This window comes from Pleuronectes platessa, chromosome 6, assembly GCF_947347685.1.
Source record: "Pleuronectes platessa chromosome 6, fPlePla1.1, whole genome shotgun sequence".
In the NCBI taxonomy this organism is placed as follows: Eukaryota; Metazoa; Chordata; class Actinopteri; order Pleuronectiformes; family Pleuronectidae; genus Pleuronectes; species Pleuronectes platessa.
In genome coordinates this window covers 1,035,109-1,062,855 of record NC_070631.1, presented here as the reverse complement: position 1 = coordinate 1,062,855, position 27,747 = coordinate 1,035,109, and the positions used below count along the sequence as shown (strand labels likewise).

The 27,747-nt window shown below is 43.8% G+C and overlaps 1 protein-coding gene across 3 annotated transcripts; it reads left to right on the top strand.

The window, feature by feature from the left end:
- On the top strand, positions 1 to 26,062 carry LOC128441965 (uncharacterized). Of its 3 annotated transcripts, none has more exons than XM_053424106.1 (8): positions 1 to 124; positions 1,933 to 2,247; positions 2,502 to 2,822; positions 21,817 to 22,017; positions 22,100 to 22,222; positions 22,602 to 22,639; positions 24,493 to 24,648; positions 25,013 to 26,062. In XM_053424106.1, the coding sequence occupies exons 1-8, from the start codon at positions 85 to 87 to the stop codon at positions 25,031 to 25,033; spliced, it is 1,215 nt and encodes a 404-aa protein (XP_053280081.1). In that variant the 5' UTR covers positions 1 to 84; the 3' UTR covers positions 25,034 to 26,062. The 3 variants fall into 3 exon arrangements, with proteins under 3 accessions (XP_053280081.1, XP_053280082.1, XP_053280083.1); XM_053424107.1 differs by lacking the exons at positions 21,817 to 22,017; positions 22,100 to 22,222; positions 22,602 to 22,639; positions 24,493 to 24,648; positions 25,013 to 26,062 and adding exons at positions 5,930 to 6,010; positions 6,093 to 6,215; positions 11,041 to 11,078; positions 11,742 to 11,897; positions 12,262 to 13,311; XM_053424108.1 differs by lacking the exons at positions 21,817 to 22,017; positions 22,100 to 22,222; positions 22,602 to 22,639; positions 24,493 to 24,648; positions 25,013 to 26,062 and adding exons at positions 6,093 to 6,215; positions 11,041 to 11,078; positions 11,742 to 11,897; positions 12,262 to 13,311.
- Positions 26,063 to 27,747: the final 1,685 nt, after the last annotated feature.

Genomic DNA, 27,747 nt, shown 5'->3' with positions numbered 1-27,747 from the left:
GACTCTGTTAATTAGAGAAGTGACAAGTTCCTTATTTATCAGTGAAGAAAGAGCAGAATCAGCTTCAACCATCAGAGCCTCGACATGAACGTCTGCTACACTTTGATCTGCTGCTTCTTCCTGTGTGAGTATCTTCATCATTTATCAAACTCACTCAGAGGAAAGTCTCTTCTCTGTCTGATCCATGAGATTCAGCCCGATCCTTATTTCAGATCTCAAAATGTCTCCCTCCACTATAATCTGCTTTTGTCTCAATTAATTAAATTAAAAAGATGTAGATTTACAATCCTGTGTCCCCCTCATGTTGAATGGGGTCCTAGAAGGTTGTAGCAGGAAGTAAGGAGTCATAAGGACCTGACTGAGGAGCCGGCCCAATATCCAGACGATTAGGAAAACAACTATTACTAATGACAGGAGGAAGTACAGTTCCCCTAAGGCCACACAGGCCTGGTTGTATTCAGTGTGTTTACAGTGGGTGGAGGCTCTGGTTCTGGAACTCTCTTGCAGTGACTGGTATGAATCCACTTTGTCCTGTCAGTGACCTCTACTGCTGTGTGTTGTTAGCAGGATCTGGTTTGGTCCTGTCCAGCGTCTGTGTCATCTTCTCCTCCTAAGATCTTTCACTACCACCCAGTGACCGGGCTTCAGGTCACTGGGTGGTCCGGTGGCCGGGGTAGGGAGTGCGTCTTTAACAACCATCTGTGTATGTGCAGCGACATTTCTTTCACAATACACGCTCAACCGCTGTGAGTCTAAGTTGGAGTTCCTGTAAGTGAGCAGTGAGGGGGGGGGGGTTGTAACCTGTAAGAGAATGTGTGAGGCAGGAAGTGGTTGGTGAGCAGCTGCTTTCACTGCTGTACCCGCTCCGGCCTCCTCTTGTGACACCAGGTCATTATTAGAAGTGAGAGCATCACATTTACATACTGAGGCCTGTTTGGGGAGGAGGGGAGCATCAAGCATCTGGGACACTGCAGCATGATGTAAGGAGTTGGTTTGCCTGATGATGTCAGGAATGATCTACTGTCAGTGTAGATGTTCACCATCTCCCTTCAACTTGCTTCACTGAGAGCAGAGAGCTCTGCTGCCTGTGCAGACAGAAGCCGGGAGTGGTCATGTGATCAATGCATCATGAGCTGTTACCACAACACACTGGAGTTGATCCTGTGTCTGAATTGTGAGACGCTGATCCAGAAACAGCTCAGGGTCTGGATTCTTCAGTGGTGATTCCTGTACGTCTGATCTGGAGGAACAAACTTCAGTTCTTGTTTCTACACAGTTGTGTTGTTCACCGTCTCCTTCTGCTGGAAGAACAGTACATCTTCTCACAGTGATGTTAGACATTTCCAACAGAACAGATGAGACGTCTTCTGTTCCAACTCAATCAGAGACACAGCAAGTGGGACCAGTAGGGTGAGTGGGGAGTATCCCACTAAACCCCTGGACGCCTTCTCAGCCTCCTCTGCAGCTGCTGCAGCTCTGAGACCCGTAGGAGGCCTTCAGCAACAGGACCAAGGTTTGATGAGATAAAGCCACAGGTCTCTGTTTGCCTCCATGTTCTGGGAGTAGCACTGATGTCATGTATTAATACTAATACATAAATACATAATTCCATTTTGTCCCAATGACTGTGTTCAGTTAGCGCTCCACAGTTATCCATCATATTTATATCTACTTTAGTCGGTCAGTGTGTTGAGCTCTGACTTCCCACAAATAATCACTTTCAATAAATTAACTTTCACTTTTACAGTGTAAATGAAATCTTCACTAACACAGAGAAACTGCAGTGAGAATAAAAGAGGAGGGAGAAAAGAAAGATGTGAATGAAAACAGGAACATTCAGTCTCTGTGTTTAACCTCAGACTCTGTGTAGATGTTCAGTTATTACCACACTAATGATCATAATCTAATGACTGTTCTTGTGTGACTGTTCAGATGACGTCAGCGCAGAGATCCTCACCTACTCAGCTAATGAAGGAGGAAACATCAGAGTCGAATATCCCTTCTATTGGGATTACGGAAGAAGGATGTTCTGTCGGGGACGATGTGAAGCAGGAGATGTTCTCATTGAAACAGAAGAAAATGAAGCGAGGAACGGACGATACAGCATCAAATATGAACCAGGTTATTATAAAGGAGATCTGTCAGTGACCATCACACAGCTCAGAAAGTCTGACTCTGGAACGTACCAGTTTGGCCTCCGCAGATTTTCTTCTTTGTATCGGGAGTTTAAAATCCTCGTCACTGATGGTGAGTTTCAACTAAAATACATAAAACTGTGTCGTCCTTCTTTCTGAAGCAGGGACGTTGAAATTACCTGGAGGCCCCGAGGTGAGTCTCTTTCCTGCTTCTTGTCTCGTGCTGCAGCCGTTTGGACAAACTGCAGAGACGGGGGGGGGGGGGGGGGACTGATAACTGAATATGGGCTGCAGTACCTGTTTGAAACACTAGCTGTCAGTCCTACGTGTTGATCCTTTAACTTCAGATGTTTGTCTTCTCAACAGCTCAGCTGGACGGAAGCTCTGGAGTAAAACAGCTCTATAAGAGAAGTGGAGGAGACCTCACTGTTGAATGTTTCTTCACTAACCCCAAAGGAAGTAAATTCTTCTGCAGAGAAGAATGTGGAGAGACAAAGAACGTTCTCATCCAAACAAGTGGTGACGAAGATCAAAGTGGCAGATACAGCATCAGGTATTTACCAGGATCTGAAGGAGGAGGATTTCTGTTTGTGACCATCACACAGCTCATCAGCTCCGACTCAGGACGCTACAGATGTTCTGTGGGTGAAGAATCACACAGAGACTTTGAAGTCATTGTCACAGATGGTAAGTTTCCACTGGAGCGAACGTCAAAGCTTCCTAAAGTTAAAGCTTCCTAAAGTTAAAACTTCTTAAAGTTAAAACTTCCTAAAGTCAAAGCTTCCAAAAGTCAAAGCTTCCTAAAGTCAAAGCTTCCTAAAGTTAAAGCTTCCTAAAGTTAAAACTTCCTAAAGTTAAAGCTTACTAAAGTTAAAGCTTACTAAAGTTAAAGGTTACTAAAGTTAAAGCTTCCTAAAGTTAAAGCTTCCTAAAGTCAAAGCTTCCAAAAGTCAAAGCTTCCTAAAGTCAAAGCTTCCTAAAGTCAAAGCTTCCTAAAGTTTCCCAAAGTTAAAGCTTCCTAAAGTTAAAGCTTCCTAAAGTTAAAGCTTCCTCAAGTTAAAGCTTCCTCAAGTTAAAGCTTCCTAAAGTTAAAGCTTCCTAAAGTTAAAGCTTCCTAAAGTTAAAGCTTACTAAAGTCAAAGCTTACTAAAGTCAAAGCTTACTAAAGTCAAAGCTTCCTAAAGTTAAAACTTCCTAAAGTTAAAGCTTCCTAAAGTTAAAGCTTCCTAAAGTTAAAGCTTCCTAAAGTTAAATCTTCCTAAAGTTAAAGCTTCCTAAAGTCAAAGCTTCCTAAAGTCAAAGCTTCCTAAAGTTAAAGCTTCCTAAAGTTAAAGCTTACTAAAGTCAAAGCTTCCTAAAGTTAAAGCTTCCTAAAGTTAAAGCTTCCTAAAGTTAAATCTTCCTAAAGTTAAAGCTTCCTAAAGTCAAAGCTTCCTAAAGTCAAAGCTTCCTAAAGTCAAAGCTTCCTAAAGTTAGAGCTTCCTAAAGTTTCCCAAAGTTAAAGCTTCCTAAAGTTAAAGCTTCCTAAAGTTAAAGCTTCCTAAAGTCAAAGCTTCCAAAAGTCAAAGCTTCCTAAAGTTAAAGCTTCCTAAAGTTAAAGCTTCCTAAAGTTAAAGCTTCCTAAAGTCAAAGCTTCCTAAAGTCAAAGCTTCCTAAAGTTAAAGCTTCCTAAAGTTAAAGCTTACTAAAGTCAAAGCTTCCTAAAGTTAAAGCTTCCTAAAGTTAAAGCTTCCTAAAGTTAAATCTTCCTAAAGTTAAAGCTTCCTAAAGTCAAAGCTTCCTAAAGTCAAAGCTTCCTAAAGTCAAAGCTTCCTAAAGTTAGAGCTTCCTAAAGTTTCCCAAAGTTAAAGCTTCCTAAAGTTAAAGCTTCCTAAAGTTAAAGCTTCCTAAAGTCAAAGCTTCCAAAAGTCAAAGCTTCCTAAAGTTAAAGCTTCCTAAAGTTAAAGCTTCCTAAAGTTAAAGCTTCCTAAAGTCAAAGCTTCCTAAAGTCAAAGCTTCCTAAAGTTAGAGCTTCCTAAAGTTTCCCAAAGTTAAAGCTTCCTAAAGTTAAAGCTTCCTAAAGTTAAAGCTTCCTAAAGTCAAAGCTTCCTAAAGTCAAAGCTTCCTAAAGTCAAAGCTTCCTAAAGTCAAAGCTTCCTAAAGTTAAAACTTCCTAAAGTTAAAGCTTCCTAAAGTTAAAGCTTCCTAAAGTTAAAGCTTCCTAAAGTTAAAGCTTCCTAAAGTTAAAGCTTCCTAAAGTTAAAGCTTCCTAAAGTTAAAGCTTACTAAAGTTAAAGCTTCTTAGTTAAAACTTCCTGAAGTTAAAACTTCCTAAAGTTAAAGCTTCCTAAAGTTAAAGCTTACTAAAGTTAAAGCTTCTTAGTTAAAACTTCCTAAAGTTAAAACTTCCTAAAGTTAAAACTTCCTAAAGTTAAAACTTCCTAAAGTTAAAGCTTCCTTTGTCAGGCCTGGACTGAAATGAGGACTCAGATGCAGAGGATTACACATACCAGCACACTTTATTGAATTCCGATCCTCTATGAAGAGTGACAAACAATTGGGCTATGAAAAACTCACTTAATATATCTATGGCCTGAAAGAATAACTCGGAGATAGGAAAACTCCCTAATAAATTCAAAACACTCACTAGACAAGGAAAGAGGTATGATACATAAATCGCTCCCGAAGGTGACAAACAAAAGGCTAGAGCAAAAAATAAAAAGCGCTGCCGAAGGAGGAAAACCAAACCACTGTGAAACGGGACAAAAGAAAAGGCTCACCTAAACAGGAGGCTCATCAAACTAACTAAAACTCTCTAAACATAAATCGCTCCAAAAGAGAGGAAGAAGAACAGATTACAAACAACACAAAACAAAGCTAAACTAGAAAACTTTAACAAACGAAAAATCAAACCTCATAGGCAAAAAACGACAATGACTGTGGAAAAGGGCTTAGGTGCACGGACAAGGACGAAACACTTTGGCACAAGACAAAGGGGAGACGCAGACTATAAGCACATAAGGGTGAAGGGAACAGGTGGAAACAATCCGGGATCAGTGACACATGAGGAAGGGCAAGTGACCTGAAACGAGAGGAGAGTTAGGATTTCAAAATAAAACAGGAAGTTACCAGACAAAAAAACCCAAGACAAGACAAACCTCACCGCGGTGTGTCATCCTTAAGTCAAAGCTTCCTAAAGTTAAAGTGAAAGCTTCCTAAAGTTAAAGCTTCCTAAAGTTAAAGTTAAAGCTTCCTAAAGTTAAAGCTTCCTAAAGTCAAAGCTTCCTAAAGTTAAAGCTTCCTAAAGTTAAAGTTAAAGCTTCCTAAAGTTAAAGCTTCCTAAAGTCAAAGCTTCCTAAAGTCAAAGCTTCCTAAAGTTAAAGCTTCCTAAAGTTAAAGTTAAAGCTTCCTAAAGTCAAAGCTTCCTAAAGTTAAAGCTTCCTAAAGTTAAAGTCAAAGCTTCCTAAAGTTAAAACTTCCTAAAGTTAAAGCTTCCTAAAGTTAAAGTTAAAGCTTCCTAAAGTTAAAGCTCTAACACTCTAACACATCGTTCTGTTGGTTTTCGTCCGTCTGTTAGAACGATGACAGATTTCCAGTAAACCTGGTGGAAGGATGTTTGCTCAGGGAAGATTTACATATGAATTTAATTTAATTAAATTATTATTGATTTTTCAGATAATAATTCACTGATTTGGTCCAGATCCACATCAGATAGAAACGTTTTCCAGTTTATGAATAAGTGACTTGTAGTTCCTCTGACGATCATCTGTCGTCTGTCGTCAGGATTTCTGTGAATCTGTGTATTTTTCCCTCAGACTCCACAACAACATCTCCCAGTTCATCAACTTCACCTGAAACCACCAACCAGTCTGAGGACCAGACACCTGAGACCACAGGTAAACACATGTACCTGCGTCCTCTCAGTGCCTGTTGAAGCTGAAACACAGATTTTAATATGTGTCCTGTATTAATGCTCAGGAGCTGATACTTTCTCCACCAAGAACTTGATTCTGACTGTGAGACTGACGCTGGTCGTACTGGTCGTCCTGTTATCAGGGGCCGCACTGATATTCTGCAGAAACAGGACTAACAGACCCAGAGGTGAGGCCACAGGAAATACACACACATCCAAGTACACACGTGCTGATCACACACACAACAACTGGATCTTCAGTTTTCAGTGAAGATGAAAATCATCGAGATCAAAACCCAGAATCTGATTCAGCAGCAAACACGAAACACAAGTTCCAACGTTTACATGCAGAAATAAGGAGAAGAAGGAAAACTCACTAAGAATCAAAACACAGAAGAAAACGTTCGTTCAGGTCAGACACAAGGAAATACTAGAACAAATACTACAACAAATACTACAACAAAAATACAGTACTAGAAGATAGATAAATAGATAGATAGATATTGTTGTACATTAGTGCATAAAAAGTGTTTCCAGAAAATGGTTTGCCTTTAGGCACTCAATAAATTTGGTTATCAAAATAAAATATAAAACATTAATATTTAAAGTATTAATATTAAATCATAACTTTAATTGGTTAAAGTTCTAGCCGGGCACCACCCTTCAAAGAAGGGAAAAGATAGCCAATTTATTGATTAAGATCAGTCTCATTTAGATCTAGTTCAATTAGAAATCTCAATATTTTACTATTAAAGATTATATAATGAACAGTGAAGGTTATGGAGTTTTTAATAGTGTAACGGTTGGCAAAATTCACTTATGCAATATTAATGACATTTTGTGAAAGAAGAACATTTATTATGAAAATAATAAAGTATAAAAACACAAATAACTAAACAATCAAACTAACTAATGACTAGCTGACTAAATGTGAGTGTGCGTGTGTGAATGTAAATTAGGGGGCCTCTCAAAATGGCTGACCAAATTTCACACCTTTCTAGAATGCTTTCAAAATGGTGGTTTTAGCCCCAACTCAAAGGTCACAAAGCAAAACAAAATATTTCTAAGATCCGGTTACCAAATGGCCTTACAACTGCAGATCGCCTACAGATTAATGAAGCATTCAGGGACTTTTACACCCAGCTTTATACCTCAGATTGTCAGAGTGATTCTAATGCAATTTCTGACTTTCTAAGTGGTCTTAACATCCCTAGTCTTTCATCAGACATAACGAAAAGATTGGAAGAACCTATATCCCAGACAGAAATAGCTTCAGCCATTTCTTCAATGCACTCAGGCAAGTGCCCAGGCCCCGATGGCTTCCCGGCAGAATTTTTTAAGAAATTCTCTCTTCTGCTTTCCCCACTGTTATGCTCAGTCCTCTCTGAATCTTGCAGGCAAGGCTCACTTCCTCCATCATTTACTGAGGCCTGTATTACCCTTATTGCTAAGAAGGGTAAAGATCCGACTGAATGTGCCTCCTACAGGCCTATTTCTCTCCTTAACATGGATGCTAAAATTGTAGCCAAGGTCCTAGCCCATAGATTGGAGATGCCCTCCCCACAATCATATCCAAAGACCAAACTGGCATTGTTAAAGGCAGGCAATCCTATTTTAATATTAGACGACTGCTTGACATTATCTACTCTCCCTCTGAAGATATCCCAGAATGCGTTGTCTCTCTCGATGCAGAGAAGGCATTCGAAGCTTTAGACCTTGCCAATTTGCCTTTTAGAATTGAGGATAAGAAGTTTTCCTATCTAGGTATCTCAGTTACAAGAAAGCACAAAGATCTATTCCAAGACAACTTTACCACGTTATTGAATCAGACTAAACAAATATTAACACAGTGGTCACCCTTGTCATTATCTCTTGTTGGACGTATTACCTCTGTAAAAATGACCATTTTACCAAAATTTCTGTACCTTTTCCAGGCCTTACCTCTCTTTATCCCTGGATCCTTTTTTCGACTTCTTGATTCAGTTATTTCTTCATATTTATGGCAAGGTAAACGACCACGTTTGAACAAGAACCACCTGCAGAAAACCAAGGCTACTGGTGGTCTTGTTCTCCCAAATTTTCGTTTCTATTACTGGGCTTCTAACTTGCGCTGTCTTGCGTTTTGGTCTTTTTACTACAGCCGACCTGACTGCCCTGACTGGGTAGAGATGGAGCTACAGTCGGATGATAATATATCAATTCTTGCACTTCTCGGATCCCCACTCCCACTTCACTCACTCAGATTCATTACAAATCCGGTGGTTAAACATTCTTTAAAAATTTGGGCACAATTTAGGAAATATTTTGGATTTCAGGGCTTCTCTCTTCTGAACCCCATCGCATCAAACCATCTTTTTAAACCGTCCTGCCAGGATTCTGCTTTTCGTGAATGGCACAGGAAGGGTATCATGCGCTTTAAAGACCTGTTCATAGGCAACAGCCGGGCATCTTTTGAGCAGCTAAGTGAAAAATTCAGTCTTCCTAAGTCAAATTTTTTCAGATATCTTCAAGCAAGGCATTTTGTTGTTTCTCATTTACCTGGCTCTTTAATATCAACAGACTTGACCACTGTTGATAGAGTCCTCTCTGTCAATCCACTTAAAAAAAAGTTAATTTCAGTTCTGTATAACATGGTGTTGGATCTTGGACGTGCCTCCACAGATAGGCTTAGAACAGCATGACGAAGACTTGGGTCTCTCTCTATCAGAAGACACTTGGACTTCCATACTTAGACTGGTTAGCTCGACCTCCCTCTGTGCACGTCGCAATTTAATTCAGTTCAAGGTGGTGCACAGGGCTCATATCTCCAAAGCAAAACTAGCATCTATGTACCCTGATATTAGCCCACACTGTATCAAATGTGGTTTTGCTGAAGCTTCACTCATCTACATGTACTGGTCCTGTTCGAGCCTTACCAACTACTGGAGAGAAATTTTCAATACACTCTCTCGGGTGTTAGGCATCAGTTTGGAACCAAGTCCGTTGATTGCTCTTATTGGGCTCATGGAGACGGAGGTCGAGTTGTCCATAGAAAAACGACGTACTATATCCTTTGTCTCCATGCTAGCTAGGCGACTGATCCTGCTCAGGTGGAGGGATGCCTCCTGCCCCAATCACGCACAATGGCTAGAAGAAATCATGTCCTGCTTAAAATTGGAGAAGGTTAGATACTCGCTTAAGCAATCAAGTGGGAGATTTCAGAAGGCGTGGGGTCCTTTTCTTAATGCATTCCAGATTTTGTGAAAACCTGGCCATTAGGTGCAGTTTAACAATGCTATGTACTCTTTGCTTATGCTTATTTTTAGCGCAGGCTCTAGATGTGACAATGTGCTCATATTATTGTAGTGTATTGGCAGTGACTGGGAAGGATTATTTTCCATTTGAAGATTTTATTTGATATATTCTTTCTTTTCTGTTTAACGTTGCATTATTTTTTTTTCTTCTGTTTTTCATTTTCTGTTGCTACCTTGTATCTTTTTTTTTCTGAAGTTATATTGCCCAATTCATGTCTGTCTGGACACATTGGTGTTGATTGTTGTACTCATGTTTGCCTCTTGTCTCTGTAATGTCCATTCAGCATTGCAATTATATATATTGAAAATCCTTCAATAAACAGATTTTGATTTAAAAAAAAATATTAATATTAAATCATACCTTTAATTGGTTAAAGTTCTAGCCGGGTACCGCCCTTCATAGAAGGGAAAAGATAGCCAATTTATTTATTAAGATCAGTCTCATTTAGATCTAGTTCAATTAGAAATCTCAATATTTTACTATTAAAGATTATATAATGAACAGTAAAGGTAATAGAGTTCTTAACAGTGTAACGGTTGGCAAAATTCACTTATGCAATATTAATGACATTTTGTGAAAGAAGAAACTGAAAGAAATCAAACTAATGACTAGCTGACTAAATGTGAGTGTGTGTGTGTGTGTGTGTGAATGTAAATTAGGGGGCCTCTCAAAATGGCTGACCAAATTTCACACCTTTCTAGAATGCTTTCAAAATTGTGGTTTTAGCCCCCCCCCTTCTTCTGAGGTTGCTTTGCGGCCGAGGGGGAAGGTTTAACTAGGTGTAGATGTATGCGTGTCTGTGTGGATGTTAAATCAGAGAATGCAAGAGTCAGAGAGACCTACAGAGGAAGCCTATGGAGGGCCTATCTAACATTAGCTTTCATTAAACTTATAACACAATATCAGAAACACATATCAAACTTATAAACACACACAGAATCAAATAAACAGTCTTGCTTAGCATGTATAATTATTAAGCCCAGATTATTACCAGTCCGAGGGAAAAGGAAAGAAGTTGCTGTTCAGTTTGCAGTTCGGTGAAGTCTCCAGTGGTCGAATGGTCTCTGCCTTAGCGTTACTGTGGAGCCGTGTGCTCAGATGCTGGTTGAAGTTCTCCTGCAGGACACGAGTCGCTACGAGGAGTTTTGTAGAGCTTGAAGGGCGAGGAGATTTCTTTGAGAAGATGAGCTGGAAGCTAGACCTTTGACCTCCGGTTGTTGGTGGGAAGAGAAGAGTTGAGCTGGAGAAATCAGGTTTCTCCTCTCGCCGATGCAGGAGGAGAAGCTGGCGGCCTCCCTGCTGGAAGGTTGTGGATTGGTGAGAGAGGAAGAGTTTGTGGGAGACCTCTCCTTATATTGGGATGATGACCCACAGGTCAATTGGCCATAGTGACCAATAGGAGGTGAGCATTTTGTGGCTTTTCACACCTATGCGTGACATTTTCCAGATCACAGAAAATGTAGCATCCTGTTACATCCTGGAGACGGAGTTCCCCTGACTTTCTCAGAACAATGAGACCGGTGGCATCTTGGGAGAATGAGTTCGCTCCAGCCCATGCGCTCTCAAGAACATGTGGCCGGGCTTTGGTTTCACAAAAACCATGGCCTAACAATATAATAGAAGTTTTGATTGGACTCAAGAACCTGTGTTGTCACCTTCTGCTGCTGAAGCTCCAGATGTGAACTCAGGACCCAGTTTGATTTCCTCTTGTGTTTTCAGAAGCTCCGGTGGAGACGGATCCTGCTTCTGTCCCTGAGGTGAGTTTCAGTCGATAGTAACACAAACGTCCCTGAGGTGAGTTTCAGTCGTTAGTAACACAAACGTCTCTGAGGTGAGTTTCAGTCGATAGTAACACAAACGTCCCTGAAGTGAGTTTCAGTCGTTAGTAACACAAACGTCCCTGAGGTGAGTTTCAGTCGTTAGTAACACAAACGTCCCTGAGGTGAGTTTCAGCCGTTAGTAACACAAACGTCCCTGAGGTGAGTTTCAGTCGTTAGTAACACAAACGTCCCTGAGGTGAGTTTCAGTCGTTAGTAACACAAACGTCTCTGAGGTGAGTTTCAGTCGATAGTAACACAAACGTCTCTGAGGTGAGTTTCAGTCGTTAGTAACACAAACGTCTCTGAGGTGAGTTTCAGTCGATAGTAACACAAACGTCTCTGAGGTGAGTTTCAGTCGTTAGTAACACAAACGTCCCTGAGGTGAGTTTCAGTCGTTAGTAACACAAACGTCTCTGAGGTGACGAAACTCGACCAACATCCAGAAAAGATTTGAAAACGAGAAAGTCATTAAAAGTTAAAAAGAAGAGAGATAAAGAAAAAGATCAGATTCCTCCAAAGAGGAGCAGATTATAACATGTTGATATTTAAATGGTTTAGTTTTGTTGATTAATGAAACTCAAATCTCTTGGTCTCCTGCAGCCCGACCCCGTGTACGAGGATTTCAGAGACGAGGGCCGACCTCCTGCTGCTGTGGAAATCTCTCCAGATTATTCTTACGTCAAGTACAACACAACACAACCAGTCACAGCCGGTGATGACTACAGCTTTGTCACTGCTGCTACTTCTCAGCACAATGTAAGGAAAAGCATTACAACATTAAAATCTCTACCAGGTCACTTAAACATGAAGGTGATCCAGAAACACATGAAGGAAACGTAGACTGTGAATAACGACGGACAGAGACTACGTACAAACCTGTGTTCTCTCGATTGACCAGCAGAGGGCGACTCCACTGGTCGTAATAGAATGGAGGTCAACAGAAGTTTCTGAGCCTACGTCAGTGAACATTCTACTAAGAAGTCTTCTTCAAACAGCTGATGTTCATTTAGTCAATTCTGATCATTTAGAGTCAAAGCTTCAGAGGAGGTGGTTTTAAGTGTAATAACACAATAGTAAAGTAAAGTCACACAAATACACTTTGTCTGTTTTCTTTTTCCAGGCTGACGACAGCTCAGGTTGACTCACCTGCGATCGGGGGGGATTATTCCAACAGGGCTACAGGCTCTGCTAACAGCACCCCCCACCCCCTCCGATGAGGATGATGTAGTCTACTCCGTCCTTCAGTAGATGATCTGTCACTTCAGCGTCTCCTCTCTCATTGGCCGACAGGAAGTGTTGGCATTTTATATTTTAGCTTGTCTGTGTGTGTGTCTGTGAAGATGGCATTAGAACTGAAAGTCTAAACAATAAAGCAGGAGGGTGGGGGCAGGAGCAGTTTGGGCCAGATATATGGCTTTCACACAAATGATTTATAATAACCTTTGGTGCTTTGTGTCAATCTTGAAGTTAGAGTGTGTGTGCGTCACATCGCTGGTCAGTCTCACACCTGTCTTGATAAAGGGTCTGATGAGAGCCGCTGCCTGTTGTGGGATAAATCTGTGACATACGATACACTGTACATTAACTTCTTCTCATATTTAACTTTTTATATTAAAGCATAACTCCCTCAGATTCATTCAACATCACACAGAGTTCAAGCAGCTGCCCCAGGTTCTGGGGGAAGATAGAAAAGTGTTGTTCTGGTTTAGTTGTTTCGAATGTTTACACAAATAGAACATACAGCCGATAGACCAGGAACACAATATTCTTTACTCCAATGAACAACAACATTGACCCACAAGGCGTCAGCCGAGTCAAGGCTAGTTTATGAAACACAAAATCCAACTGTCATGGTGTGGAGATTTGTCCTTCAACTATCAGAGGAGCAGCGTGACTGGGAGTGGCTCTTTGTCACTTCCTGGTTCCAGAGCCAATAGGAGTGGATCTAAGCCTGTGCACCAACCAGGGAGAACCACATTGATTTGCGGTGACACCCCTTCATTTTTTTGACCAATCAAATTATACCTACTGTTATAAATATAACAATCATCGTCTTTTCAGCGAGACTATTGACTACCCCGTGCTTCTTGTTTATCCGAGGCTGTGCATGAGCGCTCATAGCTATGCTGTTAACTTTTCATTGCTTCTTAATAAATCCTTGTTGAATTAGTCCAGACCGGCTCTTCTCATATTTGTGATAAACGAACACGTTGACAGAAGCTGCTGAAGATCATCTGAAGCACATGAAGACAAAAGTCTCTTCTCAGTCTTATTTTAGCTTCATATTATTTATGTTGACAATGTTTTATTATCACAGAAAATTAAAACAGGTTGAAGACAAATAATTCATGTTTAAGTTTATTGTCGTGTTGGTTGTTTTTGGGAGCATCAGGATTAACATAAAATATTTGGTTAAAATCGTGTTTCTCTGCTTTATTCAATTATACAAATTTAAAATACAAAAAGGTAAATTAATTAATATGCAGTTACTTCCTGTTGGTAATTTCTGGTACTGCAGGTCAGTGGAAACACAATCTGGGACTTTCATCAAACACTCTCCTGTGTGTGTGTGTGTGTGTGTGTGTGTGTGTGTGTGTGTGTGTGTGTGTGTGTGTGTGCGTGTGTGTGTGTGTGTGTGGTGGAGGTGGTTGTGGTGGTGATGGTGTGTTTGTGTGTGTGTGTGTGTGTGTGTGGAGGTGGTGGTGGTGGTGGTGTGTGTGTGTGTGGGGGGGGGGGGGGGGGGGTGTTATCTAGTCCAACATATTTAGCTTGATGGACTGAAGGTGTGATTGTGAGTGTGGATTATTGTTTTTCTCTGAAACTAGAAATAGAAAATCACCAGAACCGTCTGCATGGGTACATTTATTAATAGAGAGATATTACTTTAGAATGTATAAAATATAACATGACACATATCGTCTTTGAAACGATATGTAGTACGTAAGTTCCAGGTTATTGAAATGTGGTAACTGTCCCAGTAGGTGGCAGTGTGTAGCAGAGGCTGTGAAGTGATAAATACTTTAGTTTCTTCTGTTCGCACAAAACATGAGTTTGTGTGAATCCAGACCAGGAGCTTGTTACTGTGCTCAGTTTGTTTTCTGACCCTGAGAAACCAGCAGCCGATCCAGTGGTTTGAGTTTCCTGTGTTTAAACCAGTTTGTGTCAGTGACGTGCTGAGCTCCTGCAGACTCACTGAAGAGGAGCAGAAAACAGAATAAAGTTGTGATCCAGGTTAAACACAGACAATCTGACAAACTTTTCATTTCACTGCCTCCAACAGATCTTAAACTGAAAAGACGTCACCTGACCCCATAACTCCAAAATGCATCTAAAGTTCAATCAGATTCTAAACCTCACCAACTCAAAATGTCCAATGTCCTAGAAACTCTGTGGGATCCTCCAATCAGTGAGATCCTCCTTATAGAAAGAAATCCTCCTGAGACTTTACCTTTAAAACATGTGTCTTAGTCCAACAGCTCATCAGGATCCTTTAAAACTCCAGAACTCTAACATGTGGAGACGTGGGACCATGTTTCAAGGTTCATCAATATATCTGATCACTCATTGGCCATCACAGCTGTTTTCATATTGAAATATGAAGGCACCTCTTGGACACATTTATTTAAGAGTGTTAATCAAATTCACTGGGTGTAAACAAGATTTGTGTCATGGAGGTGAAGGTAAACAGGAAGTGGATGATTGGTGATGGAGCTGATGCTGTGTGTGGTGTCGGGGGGGAGGGACTCTGTTAATTAGAGAAATGACAAGTTCCTTATTTATCATTGAAGAAAGAGCAGAATCAGCTTCAACCATCAGAGCCTCGACATGAACGTCTGCTACACTTTGATCTACTGCTTCTTCCTGTGTGAGTATCTTCATCATTTATCAAACTCACTCAGAGGAAAGTCTCTTCTCTGTCTGATCCATGAGATTCAGCCCGATCCTTATTTCAGATCTCTAAATGTCTTCCTCCACTATAATCTGCTTTTGTCTCAAATAATTAAAATAAGAAGATGTAGATTTACAATCCTGTGTCCCCCTCATGTTGAATGGGGTCCTAGAAGGTTGTAGCAGGAAGTAAGGAGTCATAAGGACCTGACTGAGGAGCCGGCCCAATATCCAGACGATTAGGAAAACAACTATTACTATAGACAGGAGGAAAAGTACAGTTCCCCTTAGGCATCGGTTCCAAAACTGGGGTATGCGAACCCCCAGGGGTACACAAAGTGGTTCAGGGGGTACGCAGGGAGAGGATTTGATATTTGCCGGGGGCAGAGGGAGCGACTGTCGACTGGGGGGAACTTTTCTCAGTTTGCCTCAACTGCGTTGCATCGCTCAGGGCCGGGAGGGGCCCTCGCAAACCAGGCGCCAGGGGTCTGTGGCAATGTCGGCAACCCACCCGACCCGTCTTGAAACACGGACCAAGAAGTGTAACGTCGGGTCAGAGGCTTTATATGTGTGTGTGTGGGGGGGGGGGGGGGGCTACGTAGCTGGTGTTGGAATGTCTGAAGGGGTACGGGACTGTAAAAGGTTTGCGGACCACTGCCATAAGGCCACACAGGCCTGGTTGTATTCAGTGTGTGTACAGTGAGTGGATGGTCTGGTTCTGGAACTCTCTTGCAGTGACTGGTATGAATCCACTTTGTCCTGTCAGTGACCTCCACTGCTGTGTGTGTTGTTAGTAGGATCTGGTTTGGTCCTGTCCAGCGTCTGTGTCATCTTCTCCTCCTAAGATCTGTCACTACCACCCAGTGACCGGGCTTCAGGTCACTGAGTGGTCCGGTGGCCGGGGTAGGGAGTGCGTCTTTAACAACCATCTGTGTATGTGCAGCCACATTTCTTTCACAGTACATGCTCAACCGCTGTGAGTCTAAGTTGGAGTTCCTGTAAGTGAGCAGTGAGGGGGGGGGGTTGTAACCTGTAAGAGAATGTGTGAGGCAGGAAGTGGTTGGTGAGCAGCTGCTTTCACTGCTGTACCCGCTCCGGCCTCCTCTTGTGACACCAGGTCATTATTAGAAGTGAGAGCATCACATTTACATACTGAGACCTGTTTGGGGAGGAGGGGAGCATCAAACATCTGGGACACTGCAGCATGATGTAAGGAGTTGGTTTGCCTGATGATGTGAGGAATGATCTACTGTCAGTGTAGATGTTCACCATCTCCCTTCAACTTGCTTCACTGAGAGCAGAGAGCTCTGCTGCCTGTGCAGACAGAAGCCGGGAGTGGTCATGTGATCAATGCATCATGAGCTGTTACCACAACACACTGGAGTTGATCCTGTGTCTGAATTGTGAGACGCTGATCCAGAAACAGCTCAGGGTCTGGATTCTTCAGTGGTGATTCCTGTACGTCTGATCTGGAGGAACAAACTTCAGTTCTTGTTACTACACAGTTGTGTTGTTCACCGTCTCCTTCTGCTGGAAGAACATTACATCTTCTCACAGTGATGTTAGACATTTCCAACAGAACAGATGAGACGTCTTCTGTTCCAACTCAATCATAGACACAGCAAGTGGGACCAGTAGGGTGAGTGGGGAGTATCCCACTAAACCCCTGGACGCCTTCTCAGCCTCCTCTGCAGCTGCTGCAGCTCTGAGACCCGTAGGAGGCCTTCAGCAACAGGACCAAGGTTTGATGAGATAAAGCCACAGGTCTCTGTTTGCCTCCATGTTCTGGGAGTAGCACTGATGTCATGTATTAATACTAATACATAAATAAATAATTCCATTTTGTCCCAATGACTGTGTTCAGTTAGCGCTCCACAGTTATCCATCATATCTACTGTAGTCGGTCAGTGTGTTGTGCTCTGACTTCCCACAAATAATCAGTTTCAATAAATTAACTTTCATTTTTACAGTTTAAATGAAATCTTTACTGACACAGAGAAACTGCAGTGAGAAGAAAAGAGGAAGGAGAAAAGAAAGATGTGAATGAAAACAGGAACATTCAGTCTTTGGGTTTAACATCAGACTCTGTGTAGATGTTCAGTTATTACAACACTAATGATCATAATCTAATGACTGTTCTTGTGTGACTGTTCAGATGACGTCAGCGCAGTGATCCTCACCTACTCAGCTAATGAAGGAGGAAACATCAGAGTCAAATATTCCTTCTATTGGGATTACGGAAGCAGGAAGTTCTGTCGGGGACGATGTGAAGAAGGAGATGTTCTCATTGAAACAGAAGAAAATGAAGCGAGGAACGGACGATACAGCATCAAATATGAACCAGGTATCCTAAAGAGAGATCTGACAGTGACCGTCACACATCTGAGCAAGTCTGACTCTGGAACGTACCAGTGTGGCCTCTATGGTTCTTCTTCTTCTTTTAGGTATCAGGAGTTTCAGATCATCGTCACTGATGGTGAGTTTCAACTATAATACATAAAACTGTGTCGTCCTTCTTTCTGAAGCAGGGACGTTGAATTACCTGGAGGCCCCGAGGTGAGTCTCTTTCTTGCTTCTTGTCTCGTGCTGCAGCCGTTTGGACAAAGTGCAGAGCCGGGGGGGGGGGGGGGGGGACTGATAACTGAATATGGGCTGCAGTACCTGTTTGAAACACTGGCTGTCAGTCCTACGTGTTGATCCTTTAACTACAGATGTTTGTCTTCTCAACAGCTCGGCTGGACGGAAGCTCTGAAGTAAAACAGCTCTATAAGAGAAGTGGAGGAGACCTCACTGTTGAATGTTTCTTCACTAACCCCAAAGGAAATAAATACTTCTGCAGAGAAGAATGTGGAGAGACCAAGAACGTTCTCGTCCAAACAAGTGGTTACAAAGAACGAAGTGGAAGATACAGCATCAGGTATTTCACAGAACATGGAGGACAAGGAGGATTTCTGTTTGTGACCATCACCAAGCTCATCAGCTCCGACTCAGGACGCTACAGATGTTCTGTGGGTGAAGAATCACACAGAGACTTTGAAGTCATTGTCAGAGATGGTAAGTTTCCACTGGAGCGAATGTTAAAGCTTCCTAAAGTTAAAGCTTCCTAAAGTTAAAACTTCTTAAAGTTAAAACTTCTTAAAGTTAAAACTTCATAAAGGTAAAGCTTCCTAAAGTTAAAGCTTCCTAAAGTTAAAGCTTCCTAATGTTAAAGTTTCCTAAAGTTAAAACTTCCTAAAGTTAAAGCTTCCTAAAGTTAAAGCTTCCTAATGTTAAAGTTTCCTAAAGTTAAAACTTCCTAAAGTTCTCATCATCTCATCGTCATCCGCTTATTCGGGGTCGGGTCGCGGGGGGAGCAGCTCAAGCAGGGGGCCCCAGACTTCCCTTTCCCGGGCCACATTGACCAGCTCTGACGGGGGGATCCCGAGGCGTTCCCAGGCCAGTGTTGAGATATAATCTCTCCACCTAGTCCTGGGTCTTCCCCGAGGTGTCCTCCCCACTGGACGTGCCTGAAACTCCTCCCAAGGGAGGCGCCCAGTGGGCATCCTTACCAGATGCCCGAACCACCTCAGCTGACTCCTTTCTAAGTAAAGGAGCAGCGGCTCTAATCCGAATCCCTCACGGATGACTGAGCTTCTCACCCTATCTCTAAGGGAGACGCCAGCCACCCTTCTGAGAAAACTCATCTCGGCCGCTTGTACCCGCGATCTCGTCCTTTCGGTCATCACCCAGCCCTCATGACCATAGGTGAGGATAGGAACGAAGATCGACCGGTAGATCGAGAGATTTGCCTTGCGGCTCAGCTCTCTTTTCGTTACAACGGTGTGGTAAAGCGAACGCAATACCGCCCCCGCTGCTCCGATTCTCCGGCCAATCTCACGCTCCATAGTACCCTCACTCGCGAACAAGACCCCGAGGTACTTGAACTCCTTCACTTGGGCTAAGGACTCATTTCCTACCCGGAGTAAGCAATCCATCGGTTTCCTGCTAAGAGTCATGGCCTCAGATTTAGCGGTGCTGATCCTCATCCCAGCCGCTTCACACTCGGCCGCCAGCCGATCCAGTGAGTGCTGAAGGTCACAAGCCGATGATCCAATGAGGACCACATCATCCGCAAAAAGCAGTGACGAGATCCTCAGACCACCGAACTGCAACCCCTCCCCACCACGACTACGCCTCGATATCCTGTCCATGTATATCACAAACAGGGTTGGTGACAAGGCGCAGCCCTGGCGGAGACCAGCACCCACTGAGAACGAAACTGACTGGCTGCCGAGGACCCGAACACAGCTCTCGCTTTGGGAGTACAGGGATTGGATGGCCCTGAGGAGAGACCCCCTTACCCCATACTCCCGCAGCACCTCCCACAGTTTCTCCCGGGGGACCCGGTCATACGCCTTCTCCAGATCCACAAAACACAAGTGGACCGGATGGGCATACTCCCAGGCCCCCTCCAGGATCCTTGCGAGAGTGGAGAGCTGGTCCGTAGTTCCACGTCCGGGGCGAAAACCGCATTGTTCCTCTTCAATCTGAGGTTCGACGATCGGCCGAACCCTCCTTTCCAGCACCTTGGAGTAGACTTTACCAGGGAGGCTGAGAAGTGTGATACCCCGATAATTGGTACACACTCTCTGGTCCCCCTTTTTGAACAGGGGAACCACCACCCCGGTTTGCCACTCCTTTGGCACTGTACCCGACTCCCACGCGATGTTGAATAGGCGTGTCAACCATGACAGCCCCTCAACACCCAGAGCCTTTAGCATTTCTGGCTGGATCTCATCAATCCCTGGGGCTTTGCCACTGCGGAGATGTTTGACTACCTCAGTGACCTCCACCAGGGAAATTGACGACGAAACACCATCAACCTCGAGCTCTGCCTCCAACATAGAGGGCGTGTTATTCGGATTCAGGAGTTCCTCAAAGTGTTCCTTCCAACGTCCGACGACCTCCTCAGTTGAGGTCAACAGAGTCCCATCCTTACTGTACACAGCTTGGATGGTTCCCCGTTTCCCCCTCCTGAGGTGCCGGATAGTCTTCCAGAAACAGTTTGGTGCCGACCGAAAGTCCTTCTCCATGACCTCTCCGAACTTCTCCCACACCCGCTGCTTAGCCTCCGACACGGCAGCAGCTGCAGCCTGTCGGTACCCTGCAACCGAGTCAGGAGTCCTCCAGGATATCATATCCCGGAAGGCCTCCTTCTTCAATCGGACGGCTTCCCTGACCACCGGTGTCCACCACGGTGTCCGAGGGTTACCGCCCCTTGAGGAACCTAAGACCCTGAGGCCACAGCTAGCCGTCGCAGCTTCAGCAATGGAGGCTTTGAACACCGCCCACTCCGGCTCAATGTTGAAGATACCTAGGACGGGGGCCTCCTCCAGACGTTCCCAGTTCACCCGCACTACTCGTTTGGGCTTACCAGGTCTATCCGGAAATTTCCCCCATTCCCTGATCCAACTCACAACCAGATGGTGGTCGGTTGACAGTTCCGCCCCTCTCTTTACCCGAGTGTCCAAAACATGCGGCCTCAGATCAGATGACACGATCACAAAATCGATCATTGATCTTCGGCCTAGGGTACTCTGGTACCAGGTACACTTATGAGCACCCTTATGTTCGAACATTGTGTTTGTTATGGATAATCCATGACTAGCACAGAAGTCCAATAACAAACGACCGCTCGGGTTCAGATCAGGGAGGCCGTTCCTCCCCACCACGCCTCTCCAGGTATCTCCATCGTTGCCCACGTGGGCGTTGAAGTCACCCAGCAGAACTACGGAGTCCCCTACTGGAGCCCCATGCAGGACTCCATTCAGGGTCTCCAAGAAGGCCGAGTACTCTGAGCTGCTGTTTGGTGCATACGCACAAACAACAGTCAGAGTTTTCCCCCCTACAACCCTTAGGCGCAGGGAGGCGACCCTCTCGTCTACCGGGGTAAACTCCAACACCGCGGCGCTCAGCCGGGGATTTATGAGTATCCCCACACCCGCCCGGCGACTCACGCCCTTGGCAACTCCGGAGAAGAATAGAGTCCAACCCTTATCCAGGAGTACGGTACCAGAGCCGAGACTGTGCGTGGAGGTAAGCCCCACCAGATCTAACTGGTAGCGCTCCACCTCCCTCACAAGCTCCGGTTCCTTTCCCCACAGCGAGGTGACGTTCCACGTCCCCAGAGCCAGCTTCTGCCGCCCGGGTCTGGTCCGTCGAGACCCCTGACCTTCGCTGCCACCCATGTGGCTGCGCACCCGACCCCAACGGGTCTTCCCACAGGTGGTGGGCCCATGAGATGAAGAGAGGGGGGGTGCCACGTAGTTTGTTCGGGCTGTGCCCGACCGGGCTCCGTGGCAAACCCGGCCACCAGGCGCTCGCCATCGAGCCCTCCGTCTGGGCCTAGCTCCAGACGGGGGCCCCGGGCTTCCTCCGGGCTGGGTCCCATCTCCTCTTGTATCGATATTCATTGAGGGTTTTTGAACCATTCTTAGTCTGGCCCCTCACCTGAGACCACTCTGCCATGAGAGACCCTACCAGGAGCACAAGGCTCCAGACAACACAGCCCTCAGGTTCACAGGGACACGCAAACCTCTCCACCACGATAAGGTGACGGTTCCAGGAGAGGCTAAAGTGAAAGCTTCCTAATGTTAAAGTTTCCTAAAGTTAAAACTTCCGAAAGTTAAAGCTTCCTAAAGTTAAAGCTTCCTAATGTTAAAGTTTCCTAAAGTTAAAGCTTCTTAAAGTTAAAGCTTCCTAAGTGGTCTGTCGTCAGGATTTCTGTGAATCTGTATTTTTCCCTCAGACTCCACAACAACATCTCCCAGTTCCAGCTCCAGTTTCACACGTTCATCAGCTTCACCTGAAACCATCAACCAGTCTGAGGACCAGACACCTGAGACCACCAACCAGTCTGAGGACCAGACACCTGAAACCATCAACCAGTCTGAGGACCAGACACCTGAGACCACCAACCAGTCTGAGGACCAGACACCTGAGACCACAGGTCAACACATGTACCTGCGTCCTCTCAGTGCCTGTTGAAGCTGAAACACAGATTTTAATATGTGTACTGTATTAATTCTCAGGAGCTGATACGTTCTCCACCAAGAACTTGATTCTGACTGTGAGACTGACGCTGGTCGTACTGGTCGTCCTGTTATCAGGGGCCGCACTGATATTCTGCAGAAACAGGACTAACAGACCCAGAGGTGAGGCCACAGGAAATACACACAGACAGTACACACATGTGGATCACACATACAACAACTGGATCTTCAGTTTTCAGTGAATATGAAAATCATCGAGATCAAAACCCAGAATCTGATTCAGCAGCAAACACGAAACACAAGTTCCAACGTTTACATGCAGAAATAAGGAGAAGAAGGAAAACTTACCAGGACAGATACTACAACAAATACTAGAACTCATGCTAGGACAAATATTGTAACAAATACTAGAAGATACACAGATAGATATAATAGAACAGAAGGTTTTGATTGGACTCAAAGAACCTGTGTTGTCACCTTCTGCTGCTGAAGCTCCAGATGTGAACTCAGGACCCAGTTTGATTTCCTCTTGTGTTTTCAGAAGCTCCGGTGGAGACGGATCCTGCTTCTGTCCCTGAGGTGAGTTTCAGTCGTTAGTAACACAAACGTCCCTGAGGTGAGTTTCAGTCGTTAGTAACACAAACGTCCCTGAGGTGAGTTTCAGTCGTTAGTAACACAAACGTCCCTGAGGTGAGTTTCAGTCGTTAGTAACACAAACGTCTCTGAGGTGAGTTTCAGTCGTTAGTAACACAAACGTCCCTGAGGTGAGTTTCAGTCGTTAGTAACACAAACGTCCCTGAGGTGAGTTTCAGTCGTTAGTAACACAAACGTCCCTGAGGTGAGTTTCAGTCGATAGTAACACAAACGTCCCTGAGGTGAGTTTCAGTCGTTAGTAACACAAACGTCCCTGAGGTGAGTTTCAGTCGTTAGTAACACAAACGTCCCTGAGGTGAGTTTCAGTCGTTAGTAACACAAACGTCCCTGAGGTGAGTTTCAGTCGATAGTAACACAAACGTCCCTGAGGTGAGTTTCAGTCGTTAGTAACACAAACGTCCCTGAGGTGAGTTTCAGTCGTTAGTAACACAAACGTCCCTGAGGTGAGTTTCAGTCGTTAGTAACACAAACGTCCCTGAGGTGAGTTTCAGTCGATAGTAACACAAACGTCCCTGAGGTGAGTTTCAGTCGTTAGTAACACAAACGTCCCTGAGGTGAGTTTCAGTCGTTAGTAACACAAACGTCCCTGAGGTGAGTTTCAGTCGTTAGTAACACAAACGTCCCTGAGGTGAGTTTCAGTCGTTAGTAACACAAACGTCCCTGAGGTGAGTTTCAGTCGTTAGTAACACAAACGTCTCTGAGGTGAGTTTCAGTCGTTAGTAACACAAACGTCCCTGAGGTGAGTTTCAGTCGTTAGTAACACAAACGTCCCTGAGGTGAGTTTCAGTCGATAGTAACACAAACGTCCCTGAGGTGAGTTTCAGTCGTTAGTAACACAAACGTCCCTGAGGTGAGTTTCAGTCGATAGTAACACAAACGTCCCTGAGGTGAGTTTCAGTCGTTAGTAACACAAACGTCCCTGAGGTGAGTTTCAGTCGTTAGTAACACAAACGTCCCTGAGGTGAGTTTCAGTCGTTAGTAACACAAACGTCCCTGAGGTGAGTTTCAGTCGATAGTAACACAAACGTGCCTGAGGTGAGTTTCAGTCATTAGTAACACAAACGTCCCTGAGGTGAGTTTCAGTCGTTAGTAACACAAACGTCCCTGAGGTGAGTTTCAGTCGATAGTAACACAAACGTCCCTGAGGTGAGTTTCAGTCGTTAGTAACACAAACGTCCCTGAGGTGAGTTTCAGTCGTTAGTAACACAAACGTCCCTGAGGTGAGTTTCAGTCGTTAGTAACACAAACGTCCCTGAGGTGAGTTTCAGTCGTTAGTAACACAAACGTCCCTGAGGTGAGTTTCAGTCGTTAGTAACACAAACGTCCCTGAGGTGAGTTTCAGTCGTTAGTAACACAAACGTCCCTGAGGTGAGTTTCAGTCGTTAGTAACACAAACGTCCCTGAGGTGAGTTTCAGTCGTTAGTAACACAAACGTCCCTGAGGTGAGTTTCAGTCGTTAGTAACACAAACGTCTCTGAGGTGAGTTTCAGTCGTTAGTAACACAAACGTCCCTGAGGTGAGTTTCAGTCGATAGTAACACAAACGTCCCTGAGGTGAGTTTCAGTCGTTAGTAACACAAACGTCCCTGAGGAGACAAAACTTTGTCGACCAACATCCAGAAAAGTTTTGAACAGAAGAGAAAGTTATTAAAAGTTAAAAAGAAGAGAGATAAAGAAAAAGATCAGATTCCTCCAAAGAGGAGCAGATTATAACATGTTGATATTTAAATGGTTTAGTTTTGTCGATTAATGAAACTCAAATCTCTTGGTCTCCTGCAGCCCGACCCCGTGTACGAGGATTTCAGAGACGAGGGCCGACCTCCTGCTGCTGTGGAAATCTCTCCAGATTATTCTTACGTCAAGTACAACACAACACAACCAGTCACAGTCGGTGATGACTACAGCTTTGTCACTGCTGCTACTTCTCAGCACAATGTAAGGAAAAGCATTACAACATTAAAATCTCTACCAGGTCACTTAAACATGAAGGTGATCCAGAAACACATGAAGGAAACGTAGACTGTGAATAAGAACGGACAGAGACTACGTACAAACCTGTGTTCTCTCGATTGACCAGCAGAGGGCGACTCCACTGGTCGTAATAGAATGGAGGTCAACAGAAGTTTCTGAGCCTACGTCAGTGAACATTCTACTAAGAAGTCTTCTTCAAACAGCTGATGTTCATTTAGTCAATTCTGATCATTTAGAGTCAAAGCTTCAGAGGAGGTGGTTTTAAGTGTAATAACACAATAGTAAAGTAAAGTCACACAAATACACTTTGTCTGTTTTCTTTTTCCAGGCTGACGACAGCTCAGGTTGACTCACCTGCGATCGGGGGGGATTATTCCAACAGGGCTACAGGCTCTGCTAACAGCACCCCCCACCCCCTCCGATGAGGATGATGTAGTCTACTCCGTCCTTCAGTAGATGATCTGTCACTTCAGCGTCTCCTCTCTCATTGGCCGACAGGAAGTGTTGGCATTTTATATTTTAGCTTGTCTGTGTGTGTGTCTGTGAAGATGGCATTAGAACTGAAAGTCTAAACAATAAAGCAGGAGGGTGGGGGCAGGAGCAGTTTGGGCCAGATATATGGCTTTCACACATATGATTTATAATAACCTTTGGTGCTTTGTGTCAATCTTGAAGTTAGAGTGTGTGTGCGTCACATCGCTGGTCAGTCTCACACCTGTCTTGATAAAGGGTCTGATGAGAGCCGCTGCCTGTTGTGGGATAAATCTGTGACATACGATACACTGTACATTAACTTCTTCTCATATTTAACTTTTTATATTAAAGCATAACTCCCTCAGATTCATTCAACATCACACAGAGTTCAAGCAGCTGCCCCAGGTTCTGGGGGAAGATAGAAAAGTGTTGTTCTGGTTTAGTTGTTTTGAATGTTTACACAAATAGAACATACAGCCGATAGACCAGGAACACAATATTCTTTACTCCAATGAACAACAACATTGACCCACAAGGCGTCAGCCGAGTCAAGGCTAGTTTATGAAACACAAAATCCAACTGTCATGTTGTGGAGATTTGTCCTTCAACTATCAGAGGAGCAGCGTGACTGGGAGTGGCTCCTTGTCACTTCCTGGTTCCAGAGCCAATAGGAGTGGATCTAAGCCTGTGCACCAACCAGGGAGAACCACATTGATTTGCGGTGACACCCCTTCAATATTTTGACCAATCAAATTATACCTAGTGTTATAAATATAACAATCATCGTCTTTTCAGCGAGACTATTGACCACCCCGTGCTTCTTGTTTATCCGAGGCTGTGCATGAGCGCTCATAGCTATGCTGTTAACTTTTCATTGCTTCTTAATAAATCCTTGTTGAATTAGTCCAGACCGGCTCTTCTCATATTTGTGATAAACGAACACGTTGACAGAAGCTGCTGAGGATCATCTGAAGCACATGAAGACAAAAGTCTTTTCTCAGTCTTATTTTAGCTTCATATTATTTATGTTGACAATGTTTTATTATCACAGAAAATTAAAACAGGTTGAAGACAAATAATTCATGTTTAAGTTTATTGTCGTGTTGGTTGTTTTTGGGAGCATCAGGATTAACATAAAATATTTGGTTAAAATCGTGTTTCTCTGCTTTATTCAATTATACAAATTTAAAATACAAAAATACAAAAAGGTAAATTAATTAATATGCATTTACTTCCTGTTGGTAATTTCTGGTACTGCAGGTCAGTGGAAACACAATCTGGGACTTTCATCAAACACTCTGCTGTGTGTGTGTGTGTGTGTGTGTGTGTGTGTGTGGTGGAGGTGGTTGTGGTGGTGATGGTGTGTTTGTGTGGGGGGGGGGGGGTGTTATCTAGTCCAACATATTTAGCTTGATGGACTGAAGGTGTGATTGTGAGTGTGGATTATTGTTTTTCTCTGAAACTAGAAATAGAAAATCACCAGAACCGTCTGCATGGGTACATTTATTAATAGAGAGATATTACTTTAGAATGTATAAAATATAACATGACACGAATCGTCTTTGAAACGATATGTAGTACGTAAGTTCCAGGTTATTGAAATGTGGTAACGGTACCAGTAGGTGGCAGTGTGTAGCAGAGGCTGTGAAGTGATAAATACTTTAGTTTCTTCTGTTCACACAAAACATGAGTTTGTGTGAATCCAGACCAGGAGCTTGTTACTGTGCTCAGTTTGTTTTCTGACCCAGAGAAACCAGCAGCAGATCCAGTGGTTTGAGTTTCCTGTGTTTGCACCAGTTCGTGTCAGTGACGTGCTGAGCTCCTGCAGACTCACTGAAGAGGAGCACATCTCCAGCTCCTCACCAGTGAAGCAGAGATCTTCTGCCCTCTGCTGGTTCTCTGCTGCAGCGCCTCACACCTGCTCCTAATTTAATTTACATTAATTAGTTTGATGGTTTATTCAATGAGTAACTAACTTGTCCTCTTTATCTGAACTTGTTGAAGTTGTACTGTAATAAACAGCGCCGCCGCTCCCATAACGTGCACTACGCGCTGTGCGTAGGGCACCAAGTCCTGAGGGGGCACCACAAAATAGGCAACTGAAAAATCATCATAGTTATAATAATTATGTAGCCGAGCGTTTGGTTGTATCATAGGTCCGGCCTCAGCCGACAAAGGACACGAGAGCAGGTCGTGCGCTCGGGACAGCACACCCGTTTATTCTCCGTTCATTTTACAACTTCACTCATCACAGAACCCACTTCCTTTAAAACCCCCTTTCAAAATAAGAGTTACTACCAACAACCTGCTTAGAACAGGAAATACAAATCATCCCTCAACAATAACGTCATTAAATAAAATAGCTTACTATTATAATACCGATATTATTTCAGTATAGAAATATTAGGCACCTTTTAGGCATGTATATCACAAAACAGGCAGAACAAGAGATATATTTAATTGCTCCAAAAAAGTTACAATAGTACCCCATCCCCCCCCCCCCCCCCCCCAAAAAAAAAAATAACAACCAATACACACTCAACTCCCTAAGCTCGCCGTGCCCTTTCCTATCTCAGTGGCCTGACGAGC